The 12,916-nt window shown below is 35.8% G+C and overlaps 1 protein-coding gene and 1 long non-coding RNA gene across 2 annotated transcripts in view; one reads left to right on the top strand and one right to left on the bottom strand.

The window, feature by feature from the left end:
* Positions 1-12,916, top strand: part of eys (eyes shut homolog) — a 348,044-nt gene that overhangs the window by 15,403 nt on the left and 319,725 nt on the right. Inside the window, 2 exon segments of the mRNA XM_030156655.1 lie at positions 4,589-5,525; positions 7,991-8,107. Of these exon segments, the coding sequence (XP_030012515.1) occupies positions 4,763-5,525; positions 7,991-8,107 (880 nt within the window). The 5' untranslated portion in view covers positions 4,589-4,762.
* On the bottom strand, positions 2,462-11,378 carry LOC115434619 (uncharacterized). The gene is made up of 3 exons (XR_003937560.1): positions 11,368-11,378; positions 9,791-9,795; positions 2,462-2,572 (listed from the first exon to the last, which is right to left on the bottom strand). It is a non-coding gene; the product is annotated as an uncharacterized LOC115434619 (long non-coding RNA).

The raw sequence follows: 12,916 nt of genomic DNA, 5'->3' as shown, positions 1-12,916 counted from the left end.
TTTTGCAATAAAATATAAACATTTAAACAGGTTCTTAAACTGTAATGTCTGTAAAACATGATTTATTTATTTATTTGTGTGACTTTTGTACTGGTATAGCCGCATGTTAAAACTTTATTTATCCAAATGCTGCCCTATAAGTTTTTCCACAAAATAGTCATTTAAAAAAAGAAACAAAACAAAAAATATCACCTTGTTAACAGTATCGTGACATATTGCGATATATTGTACCGTGATCCTGGTATTGTGATTTTGTATCGTATCGCCAAATTCTTGCCAACACACAACCCTAGGAGTAATGAATTCTAAATTTCTCATTTTAGATTGAACCAAAAATAAAATTAGCAAAACACTGAAGTTGATGTGAAAAGTCAGTAATAGGATGAAATGAATTGGAAAAAAAAAAAAAACATAATCCACTAGGCTTGCATGCTTATTGCCTTTCTGTTTGGGGATGTGTGGAAAAAATGGCAGCGTTTCCCTCTGCATTATTTTTTTCCTAGTGTTTCCTCTAGCATCAGTCTATTACTCATGCTGCTTGCCTGTGTTGCCAGTTTGCTGTTCCATATGTGGTGATATAAAAAGGGTTTTCTTTTTATCCTAGCTGTCTCTCTCTGCTGCAACTTTGGAAACAAGATCTAGCTCAGACAGAATGACTGCTGTGGTGACCAAGGTCTAGTTGTGGCTGGTGGAAACAGATGCATTCTATTATGTACTGTATATATTATTGTGCAGTGTGTTATGGTAGGAAGCTTAACAGTCCAATACCTATCTGCAGCACCAGTCGTGACCTTCTGACTAAATCACATTACTGACAATAGGAAATTCTTGTCAGACAATGCGACAGCCTCTACATTATTACGTATACTGTACAGCATTTGGTAAATTTTACTTGTTGGTAGCGTGAAATGTGTCTTTTTTGATTTGGTATTTGAACTGTTTTTTTTTTGTTTTTTTTCTTGAGAATTCTTATAGCTCATGTTTAATTATATAACTGTATAATTTTGCTTGTATCTATTGCTCTTTATGTTGTTTTTTGTTTTTTTCATTTCTTGCTCCACTTCTACCAATAATAAATATTCCCCAGTAAATTACATACAGGTTATGGATTTTCTTCCCCTCGTAATTTGAATTTTAATTGAATGTTTCATCTAAAAGGGTATCAGCATTCTGATTTGTCCATTGAAACACAATAGTCAACCTCATCTCATGTAAATGAAGTCCTGTGTGTGTCTGCGCACAGCCCTCATGACAATACTGGCTATCACTTCACACACACACAAACACACACACCCTCTATTGATATTAGTGTTCTATATTCAGCATTTTATTACTTATCACCATGCAGTTATTCATATCAGCCCTTATGAGCTGATCAAGGAGCAGAATTTTTTTTTCTTTCTTGCAGTGAGGGCTCTGTACTTTGTTGTTTTATCTCATGTGCACGTATGAAAAAGGGCCTGAGGGAAAAAGACAATGCTGTCTGCTTTAACTCATCTCACTGCCTGACACTGAGGTATCAGGCACCGGCAGGGGAGAGAGAATATTTTATCTGACATTGTCACTCTCTGTAGAAACCTCAGGGAAGCAGAGGCTGCTGTGACACACTTGGTGGTCAGCAACACTGCATATGATTATGACATACTTTGTTAGATTAGCTGAAGCTGCATATTCTGATATAATGAAGGAAATTCTTACAATATTTGATTTGTCTTTTGAATTTCTTAAACCATTTTAGCAAAACTGAATGATTGGATTCGGGGGATCAAATCGCAGAACTGAAATATAATTATCGTCATTAGCATAGAATCAGCGAAATGTAAGAGTGGGTTACCCCCATGGAGTACGCCATGTTGCTGCCATATTTCTGCCTTATGCCTTTTTTTTGTGTTTCCATCCATTGTGGTCACTTTGGATTGTCTGAATTGTCTAGAAGATGCATTATCCTCAGAAACAAAAAGTCCTAGAAAAGACAAGCAGGATCTGGAGAGAACATTTGGAGTTTTTCACCCACCTTAGGCGATGGTGAGGCAAGGGGTCGCAGTTGGTTGCAAACCTAACCTTTATAAATAATTTATATATCAATTCACTTGTTGTTTTGTATAAAAGACTGTTTGTTTTATCTGTGGTGAGTTTCGAGATTTACAGAGCCTCTTGTCGGTGCTGCCTTCAGGGACCAACCAACCTCCTCCCCCCCCGAAGTCTCCATTGGTTAGAGCTTTCTAGGCAACTTAATCATTATTCATTGAAAATTAAGTAAAAAAACAAATAGTCTTTCACAACACTCCCACCTGAGTGCATGACCTTGAAAACAAGCATGATCGTTTTGATGTTTTGTTTTTATTTAGTTGTTTTTTATATGATGCACAGATTAGATTGGACTTTTAATTTCTATTCTATTCTATTCTATTCTATTCTATTCTATTCTATTCTATTCTATTCTATTCTATGTTGTTATCAGTTCCAATTGCATTATAATGTTTTGTTTTTAATGTGCTTTTATTTTAATGAGTAAACACTGCTGAGAAGTGTGGTAATAATCTTTGATCTTAGTGGAAGTCTAATATTTTTACTAATTAAGGTTTTTCTGGTAATTTAAAATTTTAAAAGTGCAGGAGACTTTTGTGACCAATTTTTCATCAAATCTGTAAAACCCCAGTCATAGCCTAAGTATCACGAATCCGTAAGTCTTTCTGTGATTACTCACCTGAATCTCTTGCATTACGGTGAACAATTTCAAAGTGCCATCCACCATAAACAAACCATGTGTTTAAAAACAGAGGCGGGAGGTAACTCGGGCATCTTCGGAATTTTGGCGCAATGTGCATTGTGGGAAACGGAGGTTCACGCAGCTGCCTAGTAGCGACAACTGCTACAGACATGATGTGGAAACAGCAGGAGCTCCCTTCCCTCTATGCATATTCCTCCAGCCGTTTCTGCATTTCAGCCATTTCCGCGTCGTTTTTGTTTCATCCATATAATATCATATGGTCGCTCTGCCGCTGCCACTGTCAGGCGGCTGAGCGAACCTCTGTTTCACACAATGCACGTCGCGCCAAAATTCCGAAGATGCCCGAGTTACCTCCCGGCTCTGTTTTTAAACACATGGTTTGTTTATGGTGGATGGCACTTCAAAATTGCTCACCGTAATGCAAGAAATTCAGGTGAGTAATCACAGAAAGACTTACAGATTCGTGATACTGAGGATATGACTGAGGTTTTACAGATCTGATGAAAAATTGGTCACGAAAGCCTTTAGCATTTGAGACAGTTAGCTTTCTCACTTAACTTATCCGACAAAGCTGAACCCCCAAAAAATGTTGAAAAATTAAGTGTTTCTTGTGTATATCACTGAACACGACTGATATTATCGGGGTATAATCTGGCCTAGGCTGATTTAACCCTGGGTATATTGTGGTCAGGGGCTGGGGGGCCCATAGAGCAGTGGAGGGGATCCAGTGGACACAGGTTAGAAGGTGTGAAAATGTAGTGTAAGATCTGCTGTATAATAGAGGCATAGAAGTCGGGGGAGTCGGACGGTGAAAGCATAAGTTTTGGTTTCGTTTTACACCAGTGTAAGTGATGTTAGTTATGAACACCCCCCACCCCCCCATCATGACAGATTGACTCCAGGTTTGGGGTATACTTTACACTGGGAAAGGCTCATTGAGATTAAAAAGAACAGCAACCAAATATACATATAGACCAGGTGTGTCAAACATGCGGCCCGGGGGCCAAAACCGGCCCGCCAAAGGGTCCAATCCGGCCCACGGGATGAATTTGTGAAATGCAAAAAATTACACTGAAGATATTAACAATCAAGGATGTCAAAATACTTTTAGGTCAATTTCATCTGAAGTGGGTCAGACCAGTAAAATACTATCATAATAAACTATAAATAATGAAAACTACAATTTTTTTCCTCTTTGTTTTAGTGTTAAAAAAAAAAAAAAAAAAAAGTTAAATTACACAAGACAAGACTAGCCTTTTACAAAACATGTGAAAAACCTGAACAAATATGAACAATCTGAAATGTTTTAAGAGAATTAAGTGTAATTGTACCAATATTCTGTCTGTTATTAAATGTTTTGTGTATTTGTAGATCCACTGTGATCTGTACGTTGTAATGAACATGTGAAAATGAGAAGTTGAGGCCAAATAATGGCATAAATTGTTAAAAAACTGCACTTTTTTTCTTAATAAATTTCCTTTTGGTCATGGTTGTACATGTTTTTCCACATTTTTTTAAAGGATAGTTTGTAGGTGTAAAAATTTTGATAGTATACAGTAATTTTACTTTTTTCACTCTAAAACATAGAAATTAGACATACAGATTTTGGAACTGATATTATTTATGTATTATTGTGTTATTGTTTTAATCATCATCGGCCCACTGCAGGTCATATTGGGCTGTATGTGGCCCCTGAACTAACATGAGTTTGACACCCCAGATATAGACAAACATCATATGAAATATAAGGCACCAAACATGCATTGAACCTTTAAATGTTTTTTCCACATAATTCTAACCTTTAATTAACAAACAAAGACACTAACGTGCCGATATTGTCCTCTTTGTTGTTTCCAGGTTGCTTTTAATCACTTGGATTTTTTCTTTGGGTGTCGTGAAGAAGCATCTGATGAAGTGAAAGCATTTGCCTCGGGTATTCTCCAGATGATGCAAGTCATGTTTAAAAGGCCCATGTCACACTGGATCAAATAGAAAGAGACGAGACAAAAAAAAAAAAAAAAAAAAAAAAGCATGGGGACACCACCGTTTCATGTGATTGCCGTCTTTATTACTGTGGCGAGCGTCATCATCCACATGAACCACTGTCAGAGCATTTGTAACAGACAAGCTTCAGTTGTATGGCATCCTAAACAACACACAGTCCAAATGAACTGGACCCTCATAGGAAATATCTGTAGGAGCGCCTCCGAATGTTGGGAGCGTCACAGGGGAGAGGATGGGATTGAGCAACCTTTCAACTTCCCACAGATGTGCCCACTTCAGCTGCAAAATGGAGACAAGCTGCTGATGTCTGCTGATGAAACACTCAAGTTATATGGCATCAGACTCCTCAATGTTTCAAAAGACAACTTTGAAAGCTGTTCCACAACTGGGCAGATAAAAGATCAGTTTCTTTTCGCGGACAATATAAATGAAAGCCAACAAGTCGAGGCCAAGTGGCTAGTCCCGGGTCATCATTATTACTTTATAGCCGTACATGAGGGAGACACGCAGTTGTGTAAGCTGGGTTTAAGGCTCAACGTGACTGTGAAAACTCAACTTTGCCAGGCTTCTCCTCTTCTTCGACTTTGTTCCGGGAATGGTATTTGTCAAACAGGACTCTGGGAACGTGCATATCACTGCCAGTGCCATCACCACTTCTCAGGGACATTTTGTGAAAAGTTTGATGCGTGTTTGGATAACCCTTGTGAAAACAAAGGAATCTGTTTGAGCAATGGATCCACAGATCCAAACCACAGAACATATAAATGTCTGTGTCCTCCGCATTACACAGGTAAGGATGAAGGTCACAGAGCACATTTGTCGACTCTCTTCTGACTTTAAACAACAACTGGATCAAACCCCTTTTATGTTGTGTACTAAACTTGCTTCAACTCCTTTTTTTTTCATTGTCTACATCACACGTGTCAAACATGCGGCCCAGGGGCCAAATCCGGCCCGTCAAAGGGTCTAGTCTGGCCCCTGGGACGAATTTGTGAAATGCAAAAATGACACTGAAGATATTAACAATCAAGGATGTTCACATCATTTTAGGTCATTTCAGTCTAAAGTGGATCAGACCAGTAAAATACTATTAGAATAACCTATAAATAATGAAAACTGTGAATTTGTCTCTTTGTTTTAGTGTAAAAAAAAAAAGTTAAATTACACAAAAATGTTTACATTTACGGACTAGCCTTTTACAAAAAACGTGAATGTCTGAAATGTCTTAAGAAAAGTATATGGAATTTTAATAATCTCCCTGTTAAGTGTGTAAGAAAATATCAGTTCTGCAATATATTGCGATATTTCATTTCGCAATACTGTATCGATATTAAAAAGTACTGTATTGATATTTTTAGGTATTTTTTCAAATGCAGATATTGTGGAGGTTCATTTTAGTTTTTGTTTATATTTTATTTATTATTATTTAACACTGTTTTATTAAATAATGTTAGTTCCTTTGTTGGGATTGCACAAAAATAATGTTCTGTTGTTAGTTATGAACTAATAGAATATGAACATTTGCGCAGGACCTTAAACTGTAATATCTGTAAAACCTAATTTAAGTTTTAACACAGGAAAATGTTGTGATAAAGCATTAGACCCTGTTCTGATCAAATAAAAATGTGTTTAGTATTTGTGCATATTTCTGTTGTAATTCAATTTTTGCAGGAAATAATTTTTTAAAAATAGAAACAAAACCAATAAAAAATTTGCCTTTTTAACAGTATCATGATATATTGTGATATATCGTATAGTGATCTTCGCATTGTGATTTGAATCTCATTGTCAGATTCTTGCCAATACACAGCCCTGCTCCCTGTTATTAAATGTTTTGTGTGTTTATAGATCCACTGTGATCTCTAAGTTGTGATTGACATGTTAAATGATAAACTAAGGCGTCATATTGATAAAATTGCACTTATTTTACTAAAGAATTTTCAGGTTCATATTTGTTCATGTTATGTTCAAGTACAATTCGTACATGTAAACATTTTCATTACGGAATTTACTTTTTTCACTCACAAGTTCTTATCCTATTATTTATATTATTTTACTGGTCCGGCCCACTTTAGATCATATTAGGCTGAATGTGGAACTGAACTAAAATGAGTTTGACACCCCTGGTCAACATGAAGTTAATGCAGGTACATCTTAACCCTTAGGGGTCTGAGCGTATTTTGGCCGTTTTTGAGTACTTTTGATTTTGCCTTTATATACTATATAAAGAAATGTTTACTATACCCATGTTTGGTATCTTTTTTTTTCAGCACAACTTTGTCTATCTCATCTGTCTATTATATTTTCACATTAACCTATTATGTAGACACAAAAGGACAAAAAACACACAAAAAATATAAAATCCGATTTGAAAAATTTATATAGTTTAATGCATAAATAACACAAAGATGCTTAATGAACCTTTTCAAAGACTTTAAAAGTGAATACTGGTTCCAAATATTAGGTATATAAAATTAAAATTATAATAAATTAAAACTATACTCAAATATTTGACATTAAAGCATATCTTTACATAGGCGTTTCCTCTGGTTTCCACATCTAGTTCAGGTGGGGGTCATTCTCACCCTTACCTGTAATTGTAATGCAGTCTGTGGATTAGAATCTGCAGTTTTTTCTGTTTTGAAAAAAATTGACGAAGATATGGTCAGAAATATAACCCCCCCACACACACACACACACACACACACACACACATACACACACACATACATACACACCTCATTTTCATACTTTTACTCATGTTTGTTTGCTTTGGGTTCAAACCATCATATCTCCGGTTGTATTTGCTCTATCAACATCAAATAAAAAGTGGGAGAGTGTTTCAAGTAAATGCAAATGCACTTTTAAATGCAATTGTTCCTAGTGGTCTATGTGACCGACTTCTAATGCAAGGAAGTGTTGAAAATGTCATGTGATTCAGTCACAGGGTCGTGACCGTGGACCCCTAAAGGTTAATACTGTCAAAAATTGAAGCATTCTTATAGTATCTCACAGCAATTAGATTAATTGTGTGAACAGTGTGTGTAATATTAAAACAACCTACATTTTTATGATCGCTTTTCTGCATCTTCTGCATCTTTTCAACGGAACTGACATAGATTAATTGTTATTTTCCCAGTTGAAATTATAACCATGGCTTAACAATCCACATCACACATTAGGTCTAATTTGCTTTTTTTTCTATCTTGGTATATTTCTGTGTAGTGTATTTAACTGATTTGTAATTTATTTCAGGGGTTAACTGCTCTGAAATCATTGGGAAAGAAAACTGCGACAGAATTTGTGAAAATGGGACATGCATTAAAATGTCGGCAACTTCCTTCAAATGCATCTGTGACATCAGAGTCTCTGGTAAGTATTCGTAATCAGTTGGTTAATGCTTTAGTAACGCTACAATGACATTATGACTATAAAAGCATAAAAACATTATTGTACAGTTGGATCCATGACGGGCTTTGTTTGATGTTTGGAATTTGTTTCAGATTTGGAATTTGTTTGATTTGTAGAATTTCTTTGATCTTTAGAATTTGTTTGATTTGTAGAATTTCTTTGATCTTTAGAATTTGTTTGATGTTCAGAATTTACTTGATTTTTAGAATGTGTTTCATCTTTAGAATTTGTTTGATTTTTACAATTTGTTTGATATTTAGAATTTGTTTGATATTTAGAATTTGTTTGATTTTGAATTTCTTTGACATTTGGAATTTCTCCAAAGACATTAGTACAAAGCTCACCCGTTTTGTTTTTTCCTACTCTTTGGAAAACATTAGACCATATCCTCGTTCCATATGCACAACTATGTCATTTGCCTTGAAGAAGCAACTGTCTGTGAAAAGGTCAAAGCTGCAAACTATTAAAGCTATATAACTATTAAAGATCAGCATATCCTTATGGCCTCTAAACCTCATCCCCCTTCAGGCTGTATTTGTCTTTATAATATATGGAACGACCATTTCAAATGAAGCACTTTAAAAACCTCTGGTTACGATCAGTGACATGTGGTTGTAAAAATCCAGAGCTAACTGCTGGCTAACTGAGCGTGGCACAGTTTGTAAAACAAAGGTTTACAACAATCATTTAAAGTATAATTTATAGTATATTGTTTCTGCTGAGTATATTACTTCACAAGTTTCACACTAATAACAAACTTCTGTGAGCTTTTAAACATTATTGCCTGGAAGAAAAAAATACAGCATATTGGAAGCACACGACTGTGCCTTATTTAATTCACTTCAATATAAGAAACTTTTCAGTCTGAAAATCTTTTATAGCATAGTTTGATATTTGTAATAGGCAAAATTTTTTGCTTTTTCTTATCAAAGATTCTGTAGTCTCTTGAACTTAAGCACAGTAGAACAGAGGTGTAATCCAGGGTATACAGCGGTATACAGAGTATACCTACTTGTTTTCCAGTCAGTACTGCGTACACCCACTTCTAAATCCCTCTGATATGGACCATTCAGTAGTATCTGAGCCAAACTGCCCATTTTTTCCCCTCGGATGGTGAAGCCAAGACCCGCCCTACTCTGCTTCTAATTGGCTAGGACTCGCTACTGTCACTGATTAGATTGGTTAACTTTAGGCATGAGGACCGATGAGCCAATCAGAGGCAGAGCAGGGTGGGTCATGCCGAGGTAAATATTGCTAACTAGCACCGGCCACCTCTGGAACCTGATTGGGCACCTCAGGTGCCAGTTCCACCCCAGTTGATTGACAGGTCACTGCACGTCTCATTGAAAAATGCGCGATTATTGGAAATGCAAACGACAAAGGCAGAATAAACGTCTTTCAACTGAGTGGCATGTATTGAGAGAACCTACTGTCATGGAATAAATAATTCTGAGTAGGCTAACGTTATGAAAGGCTAACGTTATCCAATGTTTGCCTCATGTTGAATACATTTACATTCATGCAGCTGCTTATGTGACCAGTAATACCTACAAACTGCTCCTGATCAAGTTATGATAATTTTATAATAGTGAGCAAATATTACAGATGAATTTTTGGGTTAAACAGAGTAGTCTCACATGTTACTGTTTCTAGAACAAGGCGTTTTTCTGGACTACTTAAAAAAAAAAGCAAAAATTGAGCGTATACTCACTTCTCCAAGGACCACTACACCATTGCAGTATAAGATTACAATATTTACTTTTTACCAAGGCAGTGCATCTTTTGTATGGTAAATTCTTTTTTCCTGAATGATTCAAGACTGGAGAATTGAATGAAAGCTAACGTTTTTTGCATCTGCAGCCATTTAGTTTCTTGCACTGTGATTTTAACTACAAATGATAGCTTATGTTGAAGAACTGGGTGACACTAATGATGTGATGAGTTTGTTTTTGAGACACCAACATTTCACCCGTTATTTAGGTAATGAGTCCCATTTGCTCCAGTAATGTACAGTTAGGTTAATGGGTATCACACACAAATGGGTTACAAGACCCGGATAGTCCTCAGCTTGCCCTGGATATCACTGTCTGATGTAAAAACAAGGCTGCGATGAACTTTCTCGAGTAAAACTCCAGGTGGCTCTTCACATTGATTCATTTTGATGTCATTTTGTTTGGAGCACAATTTGTCCTGGCAGCATTCTTGAAGTGTCTTAGCTTTGCCGTTAGAGTCCAGTCCAGCCCAATGCTTTCAGCTTATTATTTTGGAGATGTGGTTTCAAGGTTACTTTCAGTACAGTCTGGCATCTGTTTTTGAACAGGAGCAGATTAAAGCCAATGAAGAACAATTTTTTTTCCCCTTTTTTTTGTCTCTTTTTTTGGGGGGGCAGTTGGAGTACTGTGCTGAAAAGTTTAAGGAAAACATTCAGGACTAAATTTAGGATTGAAAAGAGAAAAAGTCCACCGTGTACAATGTGACAATTTGAATAATCTATTTTTCCTCTTTATTCATATTTGAATTAATTCACTTTTAAATATTAATCCTCTTATGTTTGCTGTCTTTTCATTGTAGTATAATGCATTCATATCTTTTGTGCCTGGAAATAAGCATGTACGAAAGAATAAAGCAAAGTACAAGGTTTATTGGCCAAACTCTGAATTTATAAATTGACTGAGAACAAAAGTATTTTGACATGACATTCAGTAACATATACCAAATCTGAGGAATTCTCAATAAAAAGGGCACCCTTGTGTAGTTTAAAAAGGATAACTCATGTATTTCACACGAGAAACAACTGGATGAGTTACATGCACCCTCTGCCTTTGCAGCTTTTATCTAATTTGCTTTAATTGCTGCCGCTCTCTCAAGTAAGCAGACTCCACTGGGTGCTTTCGCATAGTCATGGTGTCCTGCTGTCCCATCAGCTTCTTGGGAGTTCTGTGGAGCTTGTGCTTCCTCTACCTCCCTGCTGCAGTTGCCTCATTAATCAACTGGAAGTTAGTGGCTGCTCCAGCGCTGGCTGCCCTCACAGGCCAAAGTCTATGCGCACAGAATAATGAGCCAAACTCATGGGATGTTTCAAATGAGATTTTCTTTTGATTTGACTCTCCTCTGCTTTACCCCTTGGGTGTTTATTGCAAGGTATTACCATCTTTATAGGACAATTTCCATTTGGTATAAGGTGTTAATTGTTTTTGCAACCTCGTTGGTAATGATATCACATTTTTAAAGTTTAATTTATACTCTATACCCAGTCATTACCCTTGTCAAACAATTTGATTAAGCACCGGTGCTGTTTCTTTATGTATGTATATTAAATAACCACAGTTCATAATCACTGCAATAATAAGTGCATTGAAGATGAATAGATCTGTGGCAGCCAAAAAAATATCATATCATGCATAACCTAAAGCAGAATCATTGCATAATAAGAACTAGTCCCACGAGTATAAGGAGTATTACAACTGCTATGTATGTCATAAATATTTGTGATATAGATGGAAATGTTGCAATATAGCATTTAGTATTGGCACAACTTTTAGTGGACCAGTTACGGAAACTCAATTTCATGTGGAAAATGAAGTGAGGCGAAAGCAAGCCCTGCAGTTGTACACAGTAAGATTGATGCCCACAGAGGAGGCTATGAGGAGCCTTTGGGACATGAGCACTTGTATCAGCAGGGGGATTAAAGAAAATATGCAAAGAAAGAGTCACTGGAAAGATAAATGTGTAGGCACCTTGTGAAGAACACAAAAATGAAAACCCTCACCAGGGAATAACATCAAATTTTACTCACCTTGAACCTGCAGTGAATTCATTCTAAATTTATCCTTTGCATACAATGTCACTATGGCATTACCCTGACTCTAGTTAAGCTGGTTGTGGTAGTGCAGTATTTAGAAACTGGCTACAGCTTAGTTCAGAATATTTTATCCCAGGGAAGGCGTGTAGATTGGGATGCAGCCTTGACGACTTAGTTTACAGTTCAGGGAAAATCCTCAGTGAAAATCATTTATACTTATACATAATCTTTGTTAGGACTTTACTTTTGTGCTTACAGTGTATTTGCCACATTTTTGTTATTTTTATTTTATTTTTAGTGTTTACTTCTGATATTATACCTGCCTTCAGGTTTTTTTTCAACATAGTAATTAACCCTTTCATGCATGAATTATGAGAATGTTAATCAAGATTTTTTTCTTTATTCCTCTTTAGGCATTTAAAAAACAATGAGATTAATTTTTTTATGAAGCTATTTTTCATGGAGTTGCAAAAATTTAATTTTTAAAGCAACAAAACGTGTATTTACTGATATACTGTGTGAAAACTATGAAATAAAAACATTAAATGCTGCTAATTTGATGTTTTCTCACATTTTAAGATACACTACAAACTAAAAGTTATGGATATTTAAAATTTTGGGACTATTTTTTTCAGTTGGGATTTTTGCACAATGCTTCTTACTTTTTTTGTGTGTGAACTGAATTGAAACACATTTTTTTAATAACCAGACATAGTTTTATTTCCAAATGGCAAAAATGACAAAACAAAAAATGTCCTTAACTTTTTGTTTGTAGTGAACTCCAATACTAGTCACTTCATGGAGATAATATGCCAAAAAAAAAAACTAACAAAAAAAAAACTTGTATTGTCTAATAACAATAACAAGGAATTGATTTACTCTCAAACATGTTAGATTTGGTTTATCAAGAACAGCCAAGTTACAGTAATGTTATCAGTTGCAGTGTATTGTGTATTGTGTTTGCTGGT

The sequence above is a fragment of the Sphaeramia orbicularis genome, chromosome 15 (assembly GCF_902148855.1).
Source record: "Sphaeramia orbicularis chromosome 15, fSphaOr1.1, whole genome shotgun sequence".
NCBI lineage: Eukaryota > Metazoa > Chordata > Actinopteri > Kurtiformes > Apogonidae > Sphaeramia > Sphaeramia orbicularis.
The sequence above is the reverse complement of the archived record's forward strand: the minus strand, read 5'-3'. Positions and strand labels throughout refer to the sequence as shown.